Here is an 18,878-nt window from a genome sequence, read left to right as displayed (position 1 = left end):
GGGCGGAATTGAGGACTCGTCCCCAATTTCTCCCTAAGGTGGTGTCAGCGTTTCACCTGAACCAGCCTATTGTGGTACCTGCGGCTACTAAGGATTTGGAGGACTCCAAGTTGCTAGACGTTGTCAGGGCCCTGAAAATATGTTTCCAGGACGGCTGGAGTCAGAAAATCTGACTCGCTGTTTATCCTGTATGCACCCAACAAGCTGGGTGCTCCTGCTTCTAAGCAGTCTATTGCTCGCTGGATTTGTAGTACAATTCAGCTTGCACATTCTGTGGCAGGCCTGCCACAGCCAAAATCTGTGAATGCCCATTCCACAAGGAAGGTGGGCTCATCTTGGGCGGCTGCCCGAGGGGTCTCGGCTTTACAACTTTGCCGAGCAGCTACTTGGTCAGGGGCAAACACGTTTGCAAAATTCTACAAATTTGATACCCTGGCTGAGGAGGACCTGGAGTTCTCTCATTCGGTGCTGCAGAGTCATCCGCACTCTCCCGCCCGTTTGGGAGCTTTGGTATAATCCCCTTGGTCCTTACGGAGTTCCCAGCATCCACTAGGACGTCAGAGAAAATAAGAATTTACTCACCGGTAATTCTATTTCTCGTAGTCCGTAGTGGATGCTGGGCGCCCATCCCAAGTGCGGATTGTCTGCAATACTTGTAAATAGTTATTGTTAACTAAAGGGTTATTGTTGAGCCATCTGTTGAGAGGCTCAGTTGTTTTCATACTGTCAAACTGGGTATAGTATCACGAGTTGTACGGTGTGATTGGTGTGGCTGGTAAGAGTCTTACCCGGGATTCTAAATCCTTCCTTATGTCTGCTCGTCCGGGCACGGTGTCCTAACTGAGGCTTGGAGGAGGGTCATAGTGGGAGGAGCCAGTGCACACCAGGTAGTCCTAAATCTTTCTAGAGGGCCCAGCCTCCTTCGGAGCCCGCTATTCCCCATGGTCCTTACGGAGTTCCCAGCATCCACTACGGACTACGAGAAATAGAATTACCGGTGAGTAAATTCTTATTTTATATTACGCCAAAATATTCCGCAAAACTTTAGAGGTTCCTGTCCCAGTACAGCTCCCTGTGGGACAGCCTAATATTTATTTGCAAGCCAGTTAATCCACCAGTATATTATTTGCACTATGGGAGTGACAATGTCTATAATATTTGTCCTATTAAAAACACGTTAAAGGTTAAAGAACACAGTACGCAATTGGCGCAAAAGGTACCGCAAGGGTATGTGCAGACGCTGTGCACAGGGTGTGAACACAGGCATTGCAGATACTTACAGAATTAAACTAGAATAACTATACCTTAAGGAATGTACTTATACTGTAAACCTCTGTGTAGTGGTAGAGTGTAGATGCAACACAGTGTAACCTTATTAACTTCAAAGCTGTTTGAGCGTCACCGACGCTCTGAGAATACTTAACACTATAAGAAATACACAGATACCGTGCTTAGGGTCCAACGCCTTATATATATATTATGAATGTTATACTTGCAAAAGAATTAATACAATACAAGTCATACACTACAATATAACATAGACTAACTAACCAGATAACTACACGGGAAATACAATACAATACAATTACGTTTTAAGGGAAAATAAGAGAGAAAGAGGAGAAGAGAGAGAGAGATATGGCTCACAATAACAGTAAGATCAATATGATTGCGGAGAAAACTTACACATGTGAGGAACAATCGCTGCGCAGTTAGTCAATGCTGAGAATCTTTGTGGAGAAAATACTTGACCTTACCCATACTGGCTGTCCCTATATACACAACCCTACAATACCGCATGGGACAGAAGCTAGACTCCATTTTGGGAAAGCTCCCATGATTCCAAAGACTGCACCACATGGTTGAAAGGGGGAGGGGAAAATACCCAACAGCAGCCATTTTAGATTTGCAGGTCCAAACACATGGCACTCTCTGCTACACCACAATCACATAGCAGAAGACACAAGACTCCATTTTATTCCAAAATGTCCAAGCCTCAGAACAATGCATATGTTCTGATTTTACAATTCCAAACCATCTAAATCACCTTTCACAATTTCAATCCAACTTCCTAGAACCATCTTATTCAATTTCACATTCCAAACAACTTCCTAGAACCATCTTATTCAATTTCACATTCCAAACAACTTCAGTATCTTAATAACCAGAGCATATTCATCACAAGACCAGATCACAATGTAACCACACATATCAGCCTGCCATTGCTACCAGCACATGTTCAAACGTAACTGCATGGTGGTATTTGATTAACAAGATATATTATAACTAACCAGCACAATCTATTTTAAATCACCATAGGCAAACAAATACCACAAATACTATGCTACAGATTGTCTACTGTTCCAATTCATCACAGACTTCACAGAGTATCAACACAAACACCCAACAATCACACAACCAAGTTACAATATCCTATTTAAACCAGCACCATTGACCTTAAAGCAATCTGTCTATATTTCCTTATCTAGCCATGTGAATTCAATACTTAGCCTTTAGTTTGGAGGTCAGTCCTGGGGATGTAGCCGCCATGCTGCTGGGTGCCAGGTAGCTGTGTGAGTGAGTGAGCCCTGTGATTTCCAGTGGATAATATCATACATGCATTCCAGCTGTGGGGGTGTGTCAACAACAAGATGTGTGTGTCCCTCACAGCATGTGAGCCAGCTGCATCAGTGGCCTTGGTTATGCAAAACAATGGGTGATGACCAACACATTCCTGTCTTGTGGGAAGCTATTGTTTGGCGAATACTATCTCACTGTCCACTCTCAGTTGAGACAATGACATCTCAGCAATCATTCTTCTGGAGACAAATCCAGCCCCATTTGTAAACACAGGTGTTGGCCCTCCTCATTGAGTCTCAAAGCTCAGTGTAATTAAAGGCTATTGTACTCCGTCTGCAGGAAAGATACTGATTTGGAATACAATTAATCTTCAATTACTATTCCTGTGCTTACCTATGCATATGAAGATGTGAAGCCCTCCCAACATGCAAACTATTGTTTGGGGAATCTCTAAGGTCAAAGAGCCATTTGAGACCCACTGATACCTGCTGGACTCAGGGGAATATTAACTTATAAAATCCATTATTTTGATTAAATATGTAGCGTGCACACGCATGAGGTGCATATATGGCAGCGTGATATTTTTCTGACTTTGACAGGAGGAACGGGATCCGGTCTCTAGGTCGACATTAACTAGGTTGACCACTATTGGTTGACAGGGTCTCTAGGTCGACAGGTTAAAAGGTCGACACAAGTTTTTTTACAACTTTTTTTTCTTTCTTTTTTTTGGACTTTTTCATACTTAACGATCCACGCGGACCATGGTTGGGAATGGTAACCTGTGCCGAGCGCAGCGGAGCGAGGCACCTTGCCCGGAGCATGGCGAGCCATACGAGGGGATACGGTGCACTAATTGGGGTTCCCGGTCACTGTACGGAGAAAACGACATTAAAAAAATCTAAGTCATGTCGACTTAGAGACCCTGTCGACCTAGACACTGTTGATCTTCCATACCACACCCGGGAGGAACTCAAGGCAACCAGAGGGAATATACAGACGCTGCACAGACTGTGGCAATGTTAGAGTGGAACCCATGGACTCATATCCTCTGACATGGCAAATGTTTTTATAATTGTTTTATCCCGCCGGTATATGGGGAATTCACAAAATTCATATTCGCTCCCCTTTAAACATGCATATTTACAGCATCACTTCCATGAGCATAACACAATGAATATGAAAGAAGAGAGCGCCTTGGAACCTTGGAACCGGTTCTTAAATAATAAAATGGGTGATGCAGTTATGTTACAATCCTCAAATGGAACATAAAGATATGAGCTTCAGCTACAGAAAACCTGACATATGCCCATATGGCAGTGGTTCTCAAACTGTGTGCTGTGACACCCTGGGGTGACTCGGGACACTTCCAGGGGTGCCTTGGATTGGTGGTCCAGGACCAATTCAAATTATGGTCAGTGTAATAGGCAAAACCAGTGCTGGTGGCTGCCAATCGTATCATATGTGGGCAAACAGAAGAAAATACTGTCCTTCAAAACACAATTGAAACCAAGGATGACATACAGTATAAACGCAATTTACTTAATTTAATATTCATTTCTAAATTTCTCAATTAGAAACTTTTTTGGCCTAGGAGTACCAAGAAAAAAATTCTAATAATTTAGAGCAGGCTTTTTCAATCAGTGTGCCGCGGAGCCAGAGCAGCTTCCTGCAACTTCAGAGTGAACTGTTGGCCCGGGCTCTTCTTAGAGGATCAGTCATGCTCCGGCCGTGACGTTTGCCTTGAAGACGTGGCGGTGTGATATCATAGGTCACGGCCGCCGCGTATCACCATCCAGCCAGCCCACCCGCCTGCATGCACATCTTCCAGTTCCCGCCTGCATACACAGCTTTCCTTGCCCACCCACATTCACACCTGCCCGACCGCCCGTTGCTCAGTATTCGCAGCACTCCACTAGGAACAACCCCCGCCACTGAGGGACAGGGAGGACGACAGCTGACCGGTAGGGGCTCATATTTCTTATGTTTTCTCCTGTGGGGAGCAATAGGCTTTATGGGGGAAACAATGTGAATACCGTATTTTTCGGACCATTAGACGCACCGGACCATAAGACGCACCTAGTTTTTAGAGTAGGAAAACTGGAAAAATATATATTCTGACTTCTAAGAGATATTTCTGTGATTTCTCAGACTCAATACAGTGCAGCCTTCTATCAGAGCCAGAACACACAGACACACACACATCAGAGACAGCATACACACACACACACTGACAGTACCAGTGGTTCCCTGCGTCTCCTGAGAAGGGAGGAGGTAGGGAGGAGGTGGGGGCGAGTGGGGGAGTCACCTGACACCGGCTCTGCTGCTGAGATGTGGCCGCTCTGCTTATGACGGCACAGAAGCAGCAGCAGCATCAAGGACCCGACGCTACCCGCCGGCCGCCGCTACCCGACAGGAGGGAGGAGGTATGAGGGAGCGGGGGAGTTACATGACGCTCTGCTGATGACGGCACAGCAGTAGCATCCAGGACCCGCCGCTACCCGCCAGCCTCTGCTACCCGCCGGCCGCCGCCACTACCCGCTACCCGCAAACGGCTTATTCGCTCCATAAGACGCACATACTTTTCCCCCCACATTTTTGGGGAGAAAAAGTGCGTCTTATGGTCCGAAAAATACGGTAATTCATGTGTGGAGCATTAGGATTTATGGGGGGAACAATGTGAGTTCATGTGGGGAGCAACATGATTCATGTGGGGAGCAACATGATTCATGTGGGGAGCAATGTGATTGGCCTACACAAACAAACAATTTATGTGTGGATTTTTTTATTTTTTTATTTTTACTGTGAGGGCCAATGTGTGTGTTTTTTTGTTTGTTTTTTTCTGTGGGGAACTGATGGTGTGCCTTTGCAATTTTAAAAAAGTGTTCGGTGTGCCGCAAGTAAAAAAAAAAAAGGTTGAAAATCACTGTTCTAGAGTGCCGAGATAAAAAAAAAAAAGTTTGGCAACCACTGCCATATGGAATTGCTTGCAAAATGCAGAAACCACCGAGATTCCTTCGATTTATCCCATAGATTTAAAATACCAATAATTTAAAGGCGAAACCAGGTTGGTCTAGCCTTTTAAATTACCGGTGCTTTAAATCTGTGGTCTAAATTGCTGGTTTGTGCAAGTTACAGGCTGTTACATCTGGGCTATAGATTCCCGCATTACACGTTGCTTTATGGGTTCATGCAGCTATACTACTTGTTATTTTATTTGTCACATTCTACACATATGACCTCATTCAGTAAGGATTGCAAAATTTGCAAATCGCAATCCGTCCGATTAAAAATAGCGACAGAAAATGCATACACATCGTGATTGCAATGCAGCCGCTGAGTGACAGGAAGCCAGCGTTTCTGGGCGGAAACCTGGCGTTTTCTGGGTTGTGTCTGAAAAAGCGCAGGCATGCCCAGGCGTTTTTAAGTAGGGTCTCTGACGTCAGCGATGACCACTTCTAGACTCTTGTGTCACAAGAATTGTGGACAACCTTGCCTGTCGCAGATAGGAAAAATCTTCAATGTTTGGGAATTGCGTATGGTTTTGTGATCAGCCCGCATATTGCGATGCATTCGCAATTTCTGCAATGGGTGTTTTTTCTCTCTTTCTGGGCTATTTGATCGCAGGCTATTTGCAGAAATTCTGTGCTATTTGTAAACAATTGATCGCAGCGACTGCTTTTTAGCAGATATTGCAATCCTTACTGAATGACGTTCATAAACCATTCCTACATTATAGACTATCTGCATATTAGGCATGATAGGTAGATGCAGACTAGATTTGTTTGCAAATGGTTGATGTCTTGTCCAAACCGCACTATACATGTGGCCACGGTGGTCTAGCGACACCGGTCGCAGTGTGGATTTAGACAGAGTTCCAATACGTGTGACTTGTTATGCTTACTGCTACCTTATACCAATTCCTATGCGACAAACAGGACTGTTTCAGAGATGGTTGGTAATGCAGATACCCTCTCAGCAGTTGCAGAAATATGCAGATGCTAATCTTAGCCTTTGCTTTGTGCTCAATCACGCAATGGAGTGTACAAGTGCTGAGGCACCCACCTTCAGGCTCTGTGGTCTGTGTGATGGAGTGTACGAGCACTGAGACGCTCTGTGTGATGGAGTGTACGAGCGCTGAGAGACATACCTTCAGGTTTTGTGGTCTATGTGATGGAGTGTACGAGCACGGAGACGCCCACCTTCATGCTCTGTGGTCTGTGTGAAAGTGTACAAGCACTGAGACGCTCACTTTTAGGCTCAGTGGTCTGTGTGATTGACTGTACGAGCGCAGAGAGACCCACCTTGAGGTTTTGTGGTCTGTGTGATGGAGTATACAAGCACTGAGATGCCCACCTTCAGGCTCTATGGTCTGTGTGATGGAGTGTACTAGCACTGAGAGACCCACTTTCAGGGTCTGTGTGATGGAGTGTTTGAGCACTGAGATGCCCACTTACAGGTTCTGTGGTCTGTGTGATGAAGTGTACAAGCACTAAGATGCCCACCTTCAGGCTCCATTGTCTGTGCAATGAAGTATACACCCATGAATTGGGATTCCCGCGTGCGCAGTAAGGATTTTCAGGACTTTTCAGTCAAGCACAGTAGCAAATGGAATATATGACTGCTGAAATGCTGACTTTCAGGTTCTGTAGTCTGTGATAGTGTACAAGCACTGAGACGCTCACTTTAAGGCTCCGTGGTCTGTGTGATAGTGTGTACGAGCGCTGAGAGACCCACCTTCAGGCTCCGTGGTCTGTGTGATGGAGTGTTTGACTGCTGAGATGCTCACTTTCAGGTTCTGTCATCTGTGTGATGGAGTGTACAAACCCTAAGAGGTCTACCTTCAGGCTCCGTGGTCTGTGTGATGGAGTGTATGAGTGACGAGAGGCTTACCTTCACACACAGTGGTCTGTACAATTGCAATAGAGATTGTAAACACTCCAACATCGGTCACAACATCTGCAGTAGCCTATGGTGTCTCCTAGCTACTCTCCTCAAATCCAACTAAACATGAAGCAGTGGATTTATGATTGACAATGCAGCCGTGTTCCCAGACACCACCATGACACTCCAATAACACACCCATGAAACTGACCCTATTGACGTTTACTTTAGGTCACCTCCTGGAAAACGCCCGGTGATCATAATTTGCTTTTAAAGTGTTAGAAAAGCTGTATGCAGTGGCGAACACCATTGGCCACTTGGGATTCCCGAGTGCGCAATTTGGATTTTAAGGACTTTTCACTCAAGCACAGAAACAAAAAGAATGTGCAACTGCTGAAACATCGACACTGCGTCCATCTCCGGATCAGGCCCTTGTTACACTATTGGCGAATTAAGGCACAACATTTGGGAAACAGTATTCAAGCACGGGAATCCCTAGTGTCTATATTATGCCAGGCGTCTCATCAAATTGATGTATTTGTATTTCTTACATTGTGTTCTTTTTTTTATCTCGCTTTAGGCTCCACTCGTACATTATACGAAAAGAAACTTTTGGAGTTTGAAAGCGAAAGAACAACATTGCCATCTTCTGCAAGTAAGAAAGTAACAGAAAATGATTGGTTCATAACAGATGACACTGTCATTTTGTAGAAAAACATGGATACTTTGGGGGTAATTCCAAGTTGATCGCTGCAGAATTTTTGATAGCAACTGGGCAAAACCATGTGCACTGCAGGGGAGGCAGATATAACATGTGCAGAAAGAGATAGATTTGGGTGTGGTGTGTTCAATCTGCAATCTAATTTGCAGTGTAAAAATAAAGCAGCCAGTATTTACCCTGCACAGAAACAAAATAACCCACCCAAATCTAACTCTCTCTGCACATGTTATATCTGCCTCCCCTGCAGTGCACATGGTTTTGCCCAACTGCTAACAAAGTTCCTGCTGCGATCAACTCAGAATTACCCCCTTTGTGTCCAGATTTGCATATTTTCATTCAAACAAATGAGAGCACGAGCATACATTACAAAGGTACTACAGTTTTCTCTGACGTCCTAAGTGGATGCTGGGGACTCCGTCAGGACCATGGGGAATAGCGGCTCCGCAGGAGACAGGGCACAAAAGTAAAAGCTTTAGGATCAGGTGGTGTGCACTGGCTCCTCCCCCTATGACCCTCCTCCAAGCCTCGGTTAGATCTTTGTGCCCGGCCGAGAAGGGTGCAATCTAGGTGGCTCTCCTAAAGAGCTGCTTAGAGTAAAAGTTTTGTTAGGTTTTTTTATTTTCAGTGAGTCCTGCTGGCAACAGGCTCAATGCATCGAGGGACTTAGGGGAGAAGGAGTGAACTCACCTGCGTGCAGGATGGATTGGCTTCTTAGGCTACTGGACACTAGCTCCAGAGGGACGATCACAGGTACAGCCTGGATGGGTCACCCTGGATGGGTCACCGGAGCCGCGCCGCCGACCCCCTTGCAGATGCTGAAGAGAGAAGAGGTCCAGAAATCGGCGGCTGAAGACTTCCCAGTCTTCTTAAGGTAGCGCACAGCACTGCAGCTGTGCGCCATTGCTCTCAGCACACTTCACACCAACGGTCACTGAGGGTGCAGGGCGCTTGGGGGGGCGCCCTGGGCAGCAATGAAAGTACCTATTCTGGCTAAAAATACATCACATATAGCCCCTGAGGCTATATGGATGTATTTAACCCCTGCCAGGTTGTCAGAAAAACGGGAGAAGAAGCCCGCCGAAAAGGGGGCGGGGCCTATTCTCCTCAGCACACAGCGCCATTTTCCCTCACAGAACTGCTGGTGGGAAGGCTCCCAGGCTCTCCCCTGCACTGCACTACAGAAACAGGGTTAAAACAGAGAGGGGGGGCATTTTTGTGGCGATATTATTACATATTAAGATGCTATAAGGGAAAACACTTATATAAGGTTGTCCCTGTAAAATTATAGCGTTTTGGTGTGTGCTGGCAAACTCTCCCTCTGTCTCCCCAAAGGGCTAGTGGGGTCCTGTCCGAGCATTCCCTGTGTGTGTGCTGTGTGTCGGTACGTGTGTGTCGACATGTATGAGGACGATGTTGGTGAGGAGACGGAGCAATTGCCTGTAATGGTGATGTCACTCTCTAGAGAGTCGACACCGGAATGGATGGCTTATTTAGGGAATTACGTGATAATGTCAACAAGCTGCAAGGTCGGTTGACGACATGAGACGGCCGGCAAACCAATTAGTACCTGTCCAGGCGTCTCAAACACCGTCAGGGGCTTTAAAACGCCCATTACCTCAGTCGGTCGACACAGACACGGACACTGACTCCAGTGTCGACGGTGAAGAAACAAACGTATTTTCCATTAGGGCCACACGTTACATGTTAAGGGCAATGAAGGAGGTGTTACATATTTCTGATACTACAAGTACCACAAAAAAGGGTATTATGTGGGGTGTGAAAAAACTGCCTGTAGTTTTTCCTGAATCAGATAAATTAATTAAAGGCGCTCACACGCTTATCAAAACAAGTGGCGTTACCGTCTCCAGATACGGCCGCCCTCAAGGAGCCAGCTAATAGGAGGCTGGAAAATATCCTAAAAAGTATATACACACATACTGGTGTTATACTGCGACCAGCGATCGCCTCAGCCTGGATGTGCAGCGCTGGGGTGGCTTGGTCGGATTCCCTGACTGAAAATATTGATACCCTTGACAGGGACAGTATTTTATTGACTATAGAGCATTTCTATATATACGAGATGCACAGAGGGATATTTGCACTCTGGCATCATGAGTAAGTGCGATGTCCATGTCTGCCAGAAGATGTTTATGGACACGACAGTGGTCAGGTGATGCAGATTCCAAACGGCACATGGAAGTATTGCCGTATAAAGGGGAGGGGTTATTTGGGGTCGGTCCATCGGACCTGGTGGCCACGGCAACAGCTGGAAAATCCACCTTTTTACCCCAAGTCACATCTCAGCAGAAAAAGACACCGTCTTTCAGCCTCAGTCCTTTCGTCCCCATAAGGGCAAGCGGGCAAAAGGCCAGTCATATCTGCCCAGGGGTAGAGGAACGGAAGAAGACTGCAGCAGGCAGCCCCTTCCCAGGAACAGAAGCCCTCCACCGCTTCTGCCAAGTCCTCAGCATGACGCTGGGGCCGTACAAGCGGACTCGGGTGCGGTGGGGGGGGGGTCGTCTCAAGAGTTTCAGCGCGCAGTGGGCTCACTCGCAAGTGGACCCCTGGATCCTACAAGTAGTATCCCAGGGGTACAGATTGGAAATTCGAGACGTCTCCCCCTCGCAGGTTCCTGATATCTGCTTTACCAACGTCTCCCTCCGACAGGGAGGCATTATTGGAAACAATTCACAAGCTGTATTCCCAGCAGGTGATAATCAAAGTACCCCTCCTACAACAAGGAAAAGGGTATTATTTCACACTATTTGTGGTACTGAAGCCAGACGGCTCGGTGAGATCTATTCTAAATCTGAAATCTTTGAACACTTACATACAAAGGTTCAAATCAAGATGGAGTCACTCAGAGCAGTGATAGCGAACCAGGAAGAAGGGGACTATATGGTGTCCCTGGACATCAAGGATGCTTACCTCCATGTCCCAAATTGCCCTTCTCACCAAGGGTACCTCAGGTTCGTGGTACAGAACTGTCACTATCAGTTTCAGACGCTGCCGTTTGGATTGTCCACGGCACCCCGGGTCTTTACCAAGGTAATGGCCGAAATGATGATTCTTCTTCAAAGAAAAGGCGTCTTAATTATCCCTTACTTGGACGATCTCCTGATAAGGGCAAGGTCCAGAGAACAGTTGGAGGTCGGAGTAGCACTATCTCAAGTAGTTCTACGACAGCACGGGTGGATTCTAAATATTCCAAAATCGCAGCTGATTCCGACGACACGTCTGCTGTTACTAGGGATGATTCTGGACACAGTCCAGAAAAAGGTGTTTCTTCCGGAGGAGAAAGCCTGGGAGTTATCCGAGCTAGTTAGGAACCTCCTAGAACCAGGCCAAGTGTCAGTGCATCAATGCACAAGAGTCCTGGGAAAAATGGTGGCTTCTTACGAAGCGATTCCATTCGGCAGATTTCACGAAAGAATTTTTCAGTGGGATCTGCTGGACGAATGGTCCGGATCGCATCTTCAGATGCATCAGCGGATAATCCTGTCTCCAAGGACAAGGGTGTCTCTTCTGTGGTGGCTGCAGAGTGCTCATCTACTAGAGGGCAGCAGATTCGGCATTCAGGACTGGGTCCTGGTGACCACGGATGCCAGCCTGAGAGGCTGGGGAGCAGTCACACAGGGAAGAAATTTCCAAGGAGTGTGGTCAAGTCTGGAGACTTCTCTCCACATAAATATACTGGAGCTAAGGGCAATTTACAATGCTCTGAGCCTAGGAAGACCTCTGCTTCAAAGTCAACCGGTGCTGATCCAGTCGGACAACATCACGGCAGTCGCCCACGTAAACAGACAGGGCGGCACAAGAAGCAGGAGGGCAATGGCAGCAAGGATTCTTCGCTGGGCGAAAAATCATGTGATAACACTGTTAGCGGTGTTCATTCCGGGAGTGGACAACTGGGAAGCAGACTTCCTCAGCAGGCACGACCTCCACCCGGGAGAGTGGAGACTTCATCTGGAAGTCTTCCACATGATTGTGAACCGTTGGGAAAGACCAAAGGTGGACCCGATGGCGTCCCGTCTGACCAAAAAACTGGACAGGTATTGCGCCAGGTCAAGAGACCCTCAGGCAATAGCTGGGACGCTCTGGTAACACCGTGGGTGTACCAGTCGGTGTATGTGTTCCCTCCTCTGCCTCTCCTACCCAAGGTACTGAGAATTATAAGAAGGAGAGGAGTAAGAACTATACTCGTGGCTCCGGATTGGCCAAGAAGGACTTGGTACCCGGAACTTCAAGAGATACTAAGAAGGGACTTGCTTCAGCAAGGATCATGTCTGTTCCAAGACTTACCGCGGCTGCGTTTGACGGCATGGCGGTTGAACGCCGGATCCTAAGGGAAAAAGGCATTCCGGAAGAGGTCATCCCTACCCTGGTCAGAGCCAGGAAGGAGGTGACCACACAACATTATCACCGCATTTGGCGAAAATATGTTGCATGGTGTGAGGCCAGGAAGGCCCCCACGGAGGAATTTCAACTCGGTCGATTCCTACATTTCCTGCAAACAGGAGTGTCTATGTGCCTCAAATTGGGGTCCATTAAGGTTCAAATTTCGGCCCTGTCGAATTTCTTCCAGAAAGAATTGGCTTCAGTTCCTGAAGTCCAGAAGTTTGTCAAGGGAGTACTGCATATACAACCCCCTTTTGTGCCTCCAGTGGCACTGTGGGATCTCAACGTAGTTCTGGGATTCCTAAAATCACATTGGTTTAAACCGCTCAAATCTGTGGATTTGAAATATCTCACATGGAAAGTGACCATGCTGTTGACCCTGGCCTCGGCCAGGCGAGTGTCAGAATTGGCGGCTTTGTCTCACAAAAGCCCATATCTGATTGTCCATTCGGACAGGGCAGAGCTGCGGACTCGTCCCCAGTTTCTCCCTAAGGTGGTGTCAGCGTTTCACCTGAACCAGCTTATTGTGGTACCTGCGGATACTAGGGACTTGGAGGACTCCAAGTTGCTAGATGTTGTCAGGGCCCTGAAAATATAGGTTTCCCGGACGGCTGGAGTCAGGAAAACTGACTTGCTGTTATCCTGTATGCACCCAACAAACTGGGTGCTCTTGCTTCTAAGCAGACGATTGCTAGTTGGATGTGTAGTACAATTCAGCTTGCACATTCTGTGGCAGGCCTGCCACAGCCAAAATATGTAAATGCCCATTCCGCAGGGAAGGTGGGCTCATCTTGGGCGGCTGCCCGAGGGGTCTCGGCTTTACAACTTTGCCGAGCTGCTACTTGGTCAGGGGCACACCCTGGCTGAGGAGGACCTGGAGTTCTCTCACTCGGTGCTGCAGAGTCATCCGCACTCTCCCGCCCGTTTGGGAGCTTTGGTATAATCCCCATGGTCCTGACGGAGTCCCCAGCATCCACTTAGGACGTCAGAGAAAATAAGAATTTACTTACCGATAATTCTATTTCTCGTAGTCCGTAGTGGATGCTGGGCGCCCATCCCAAGTGCGGATTGTCTGCAATACTTGTACATAGTTATTGTTACAAAAATCGGGTTATTATTGTTGTGAGCCATCTTTTCAGAGGCTCCGCTGTTATCATGCTGTTAACTGGGTTCAGATCACAGGTTGTACAGTGTGATTGGTGTGGCTGGTATGAGTCTTACCCGGGATTCAAAATCCTTCCTTATTGTGTACGCTCGTCCGGGCACAGTATCCTAACTGAGGCTTGGAGGAGGGTCATAGGGGGAGGAGCCAGTGCACACCACCTGATCCTAAAGCTTTTACTTTTGTGCCCTGTCTCCTGCGGAGCCGCTATTCCCCATGGTCCTGACGGAGTCCCCAGCATCCACTACGGACTACGAGAAATAGAATTATCGGTAAGTAAATTCTTATTTTTCAATAAGGTATAGCACAGCAAATCTAGTCTGTGCCTTTTACTTACTCATATTTACTTATTCTAAGTTTAGTTAATTTTTCATTAAATGTATTGTGAAACAAAACTGTCAGCGCCAAATGGCGCCATAATGAGTTAAAAAAATGTCAAAGATTTAAAATGTTATACAGCTGATTAAAAAAAACAAAATTGAATAATAGAAAATTAAATTAATCCATCAAAGATTATTCACAATAATCTTAAATAGAAAAAACGACACTAAAAATATGGCCATCTCACCGCATAATCTATTCAGAACTAAAACATCACAGACCAATAAACTACAGAGTTACTTTCCATTCACTCACTGTGCAAATTGTATGGACATAGGCCCTCATTCCGAGTTGTTCGCTCGCTAGCTGCTTTTAGCAGCCGTGCAAACGCTAAGCCGCCGCCCCCTGGGAGTGTATCTTTGCTTAGCAGAAGTGCGAACGAAAGGATCACAGCGCTGCTGCAAAAAAAGATTGTGCAGTTTCTGAGCAGCTCGAGACCTACTCCTAGCTTGCGATCACTGCAGACTATTCAGTTCCTGTTTTGACGTCACGAACATGCCCTGCGTTTTTATCTGACACGCCTGCGTTTTTACACACACTCCCTGAAAACGGTCAGTTACCACCCAGAAACACCCACTGCTGGGTGGTGTTTGGCATGCTGGGCGACCTGTGCTGGCCGGCCCGCAGCATGCAAGCAACAGCATTTATTATTATTAACAGTTTCTTATATAGCGCAGCATATTCCGTTGCGCTCTACAATTATAACAGTAGTAGAACAAAACTGAGCAAAACAGATAGACATAGAGGTAGGAAGGCCCTGCTCGCAAGCTTACAATCTATAGTAGTTGCAGATTCTGCTTTTGAAACTCCTGTCGACTCCCTTTCTTTGTATGCCATCATTCAGTTGTAAATTGTATTGAGGACACAATATGCTCCCCACGTTCCAGCAATTTAGGAAAACCTATCCATGAATAAAATGTGCAGTAACCTTTTGTCATTTTACTTTTAGATTCTTCTCCTGAGAGCAGGGAACAATATAGTAAAAGACACTTTGATGATGAGGATGGTAAGATGATAAAATAATGTAATTTTGTTTTAAATTCTAATATTTAGTTTTTGAGAGAAGAAACAAAAGGAGATAGAACTTTCCCATCAATGGTTCCGTCACAACAACACAGGGGGTAATTCAGGCCTGATCGTAGTAGCAAATTTGTTAGCAGTTGGGCAAAACCATGTGCACTGCAGGGGGGGCAGATATAGCATGTGCAGTTAGAGTTAGATTTGGGTGGGGTGTGTTCAAACTGAAATCTAAATTGCAGTGTTAAATTAAAGCAGCCAGTATTTACCCTGCACCGAAACAATATAACACACCCAAATCTAACTCTCTCTGCACATGATATATCTGCCCCACCGGCACTGCACATGGTTTTGCCCAACTGCTAACAGATTTGTTGCTACGATCAGGTCTGAATTACCCCCACAGTTGTAGTAAAACACAACATACATAGGGGAGTAAAGATTCAGCAATAACACTTTAATGCAAAGAGGTCACTACAGTGGACAGCTGCAAGTCATTATCTCCTATAGAAACTCTGTTTTGACATCGCTGGTTCACGGTGTCCTCTTTGTTGGACCACTACTGAAACTAGAATTTACGCCACCTAGTGGCAGCTTTTAATTTCTACAAAAATAATAAGGTCAAAATTAAATGGTGGAGAAAAGTTCACCAACACCTAGCACTTCAGGGATTTTTGTAAAATCTTTTCACTCAAAGATAGCAGGTAAGGTGCAACAAAAGAAAAAAAGAGCAACATTTAGGGCATAATATAGTAGATGTTTTGATCAAATGCTCAATTATTTTTTTTGCACAGTTAATGTAAAATCATATGTCCACTTCAATGGACGCTGTGCAAAAAATCAACCAAATTCAGCTCACAAAAGTGAAAAAGACTACCTTTCTAGGTGTGAAGCAAATGGAAATGTTTGTGTTATATACAATGAGGGCATTTCTGTTTCTGCAGCAGGTTACATTGGTTTCCACAGGGAAAACATTGGGGTGTAGAGTGGATCTTCATCCAGAAGCACCAACAGGCTAAAGCTTTAGCCTGTCTCAGGATGCATTGGGGCCTCCTCTATAACCCCGCCTCCAGGCACTGAGAGCTCAGTTTCGAGTTGGTGCCTGCAGCAGCCCTGAAAAGCTTTTTTTGAAGAAATTTTCTATCTTGACTGGGCTGTCAGTGTGACTATTCAGCAGTGCAACTCCATCAACTCCCAAGTGGCGTTGCATACTCCCGCGGCCTGGTTCCCGGGTACTTGCGGCGGAGATGTCCCGACTCAGGCACACAGTCGCAGACCGCTCTCCTGGATTGCGTGGCTGCTGCGGGGAGGAGGTAAGAGGGTCCCCTAGGCGGGACCCGCCATTAAATTGTGTTCCGTCCACGACCTAGGGAGACGGCTTGCGGCGCTGGCGTGGACACTGTCACTGGGCAGGGACCCCACTAGACCACCAGGGCATCTGAGTACAGGTCGGGTGTACTAACACCTCATTTAATAAGACTCACAGTACCCGGGGTGGAAGCCCAGCATAGGGGAGGCGGCGCTTGACCTGTAGCCCCGGCTCAGGGTGCCATCTTCCCGCCCTGTAGCTGCCTCACACTCCCCATCACTCCCTGACTGAAGTGCTGGGCGCCATCTTGTGAGCATAGCTGCTGTTGGTCTCCGGGATTGCAGGGCAAGGTCTCCCTTGTAAAGCCGCCTGTACACAGCGCTGAGACTTTACAAACACTTGAGTATCCTACATGTCTTGTCACAGACAGCGTTAGTTGAGAAAGAGTGTACCTGTTACAGAATATATTCTACGAGTATTCTGATATATCCTCCGGTCACTGAGGATATACTAGTCCAGTGCAGCTTTATTGTGATAATCATTTCTGCATTGCCTGTGATTGTGTGTGCCTGTATCTGCTGTGTGGTTTCACTCTCAGTGTTTCCCAGGTATAACTGTCACTATATTCTGTACCCGAAGGGATTAGGTGCGTCTGGGTCTCATAATATAGTGCTACACAGTATTTATCCAATACGTATATTCTACTGTGTATTCAGTCACATAATACAGAATGTATTCGTAGGTATTGTACTGTGTCTGGCTTTATCGAACTAAGTCACTCTGTTGTTGCATTCACATATAATGTCTAACAGAAAGGGCAGTAAATCTGTGAAAGCTCCTGCATCATGCAGAGCATGCTCCAAGGATTTACCAGAGGGGGAAGTGTTATATGATGGTCTGTGTACTAATTATCATACACCTCCCAGTCAGCCCGCAGCTCCTGCAGCTACACTGGAGCCACCCTGGGCTGCGTTCACCAACCTACTGGGTACTCTGGTGGAACGCCTAGCGACCCCTATGCCCTTAGGTGGCCCCCACTGCCACCACATATTGTCCCTATGGGTAATCCGCCATGGGCGGAAAATTTGTCTAACCAACTGCAGCAATTAAATCAGTCTCTGGTTAGACAGAAATCTACACCAGGTCACTCCCGTGTTTCTGGGTCCTATAAGCGGGCTGCTTCCTCCTCACAATCCACTAACCTCTCTGATGTCTCATCTGATGTCTCATCATACAGTCAGACACTGAATCCTGTGTTACGGATGAGGATTCTCCCTTGCAGATTGATGTCCCTGCCTTAGTGGCTGCTATTAAGCATATCCTTCAAATCACTGAGAAGGATTCCACTACAGTGGCAAAGAAAACTAATAAGTTTAAACAGCAGATGTGGTTAAAACTATATTACCCATTCTGATCATCTTCTGGACATCAGATGGGTACTCTGGTCTAATCCAGGGAAGAAATTCCCTCTGCCAAAACAGGCCTTGGCTCGCTGTCCTCTCTGCAGAGTTATGTAACAAATGGGAGACTCTACCATTGGTGGATTCTCACATCACCCGCCTCGTGGTGTTGTCCACTCTGCCTGTCACCACTGTCGCCTAACTGAAGGAACTGACAGATAAGCGTGTGTAGAGATGCCTGAAATCTATATACTCCCTTACTGGAGCCATTCATAGACCCACTATAGCTGCCTCCTGGGCTGCAAAAGTTATTGAGGCGTGGGTTCAGGCATTAGAGGAAGAGCTGCCCGAGGATATATCTGACAATGACCACCCCCGACTATTATGTACAGGAGGCGTCCTCTGAGGCGGGTGTATTGGCAGCCAAGGCGTCGACCATGTCTGTCCTGGCTAGCCGCATTCTGTGGTTGAGGTCATGAAAAGTGGACCTGGACTCCGAAAAGACCTTGGAGGTACTCCCCTTCACTGGGAACATTTTGTTTGGGGAAGACCTAAATAAAATAGTGTCTGACTTAGCAGCCGCTAAGACTGCGTTTCTCCCCACTACTAATCCTTCTACACAGAAGGCAAAAGGTACCGCTTTTCGGGGGTCATTCCGAGTCGTTCGCTCTGTAATTTTCTTTGCATCGCAGCGTTTTTCTGCTTAGTACGCATGCGCAATGTTCGCACTGCGACTGCGCCAAGTATTTTTGCTATGAAGATAGTTTTTTTTTACTCACGGCTTTTTCTTCGCTCCGGCGATCGTAATGTGATTGACAGGAAATGGGTGTTACTGGGCGGAAACACGGCGTTTTATGGGCGTGTGGATAAAAACGCTACAGTTTCCGGAAAAAACGCGGGAGTGGCTGGAGAAACGGGGGAGTGTCTGGGCGAACGCTGGGTGTGTTTGTGACGTCAAACCAGGAACGACAAGCACTGAACTGATCGCAGATGCCGAGTAAGTCTGAAGCTACTCTGAAACTGCTAAGTAGT

General features: G+C 46.6%; 1 protein-coding gene across 1 annotated transcript in view; it reads left to right on the top strand.

Moving 5' to 3' along the window:
* The window catches only part of EMD (emerin), a 145,840-nt gene that overhangs the window by 18,757 nt on the left and 108,205 nt on the right, over positions 1–18,878 (top strand). Inside the window, exons 3-4 of the mRNA XM_063936401.1 lie at positions 8,039–8,113; positions 15,070–15,126. Of these exons, the coding sequence (XP_063792471.1) occupies positions 8,039–8,113; positions 15,070–15,126 (132 nt within the window). The remainder of the gene's footprint in view (positions 1–8,038; positions 8,114–15,069; positions 15,127–18,878) is intronic.

This window comes from Pseudophryne corroboree, chromosome 8, assembly GCF_028390025.1.
Source record: "Pseudophryne corroboree isolate aPseCor3 chromosome 8, aPseCor3.hap2, whole genome shotgun sequence".
In the NCBI taxonomy this organism is placed as follows: domain Eukaryota; kingdom Metazoa; phylum Chordata; class Amphibia; order Anura; family Myobatrachidae; genus Pseudophryne; species Pseudophryne corroboree.
The sequence above is the reverse complement of the archived record's forward strand: the minus strand, read 5'-3'. Positions and strand labels throughout refer to the sequence as shown.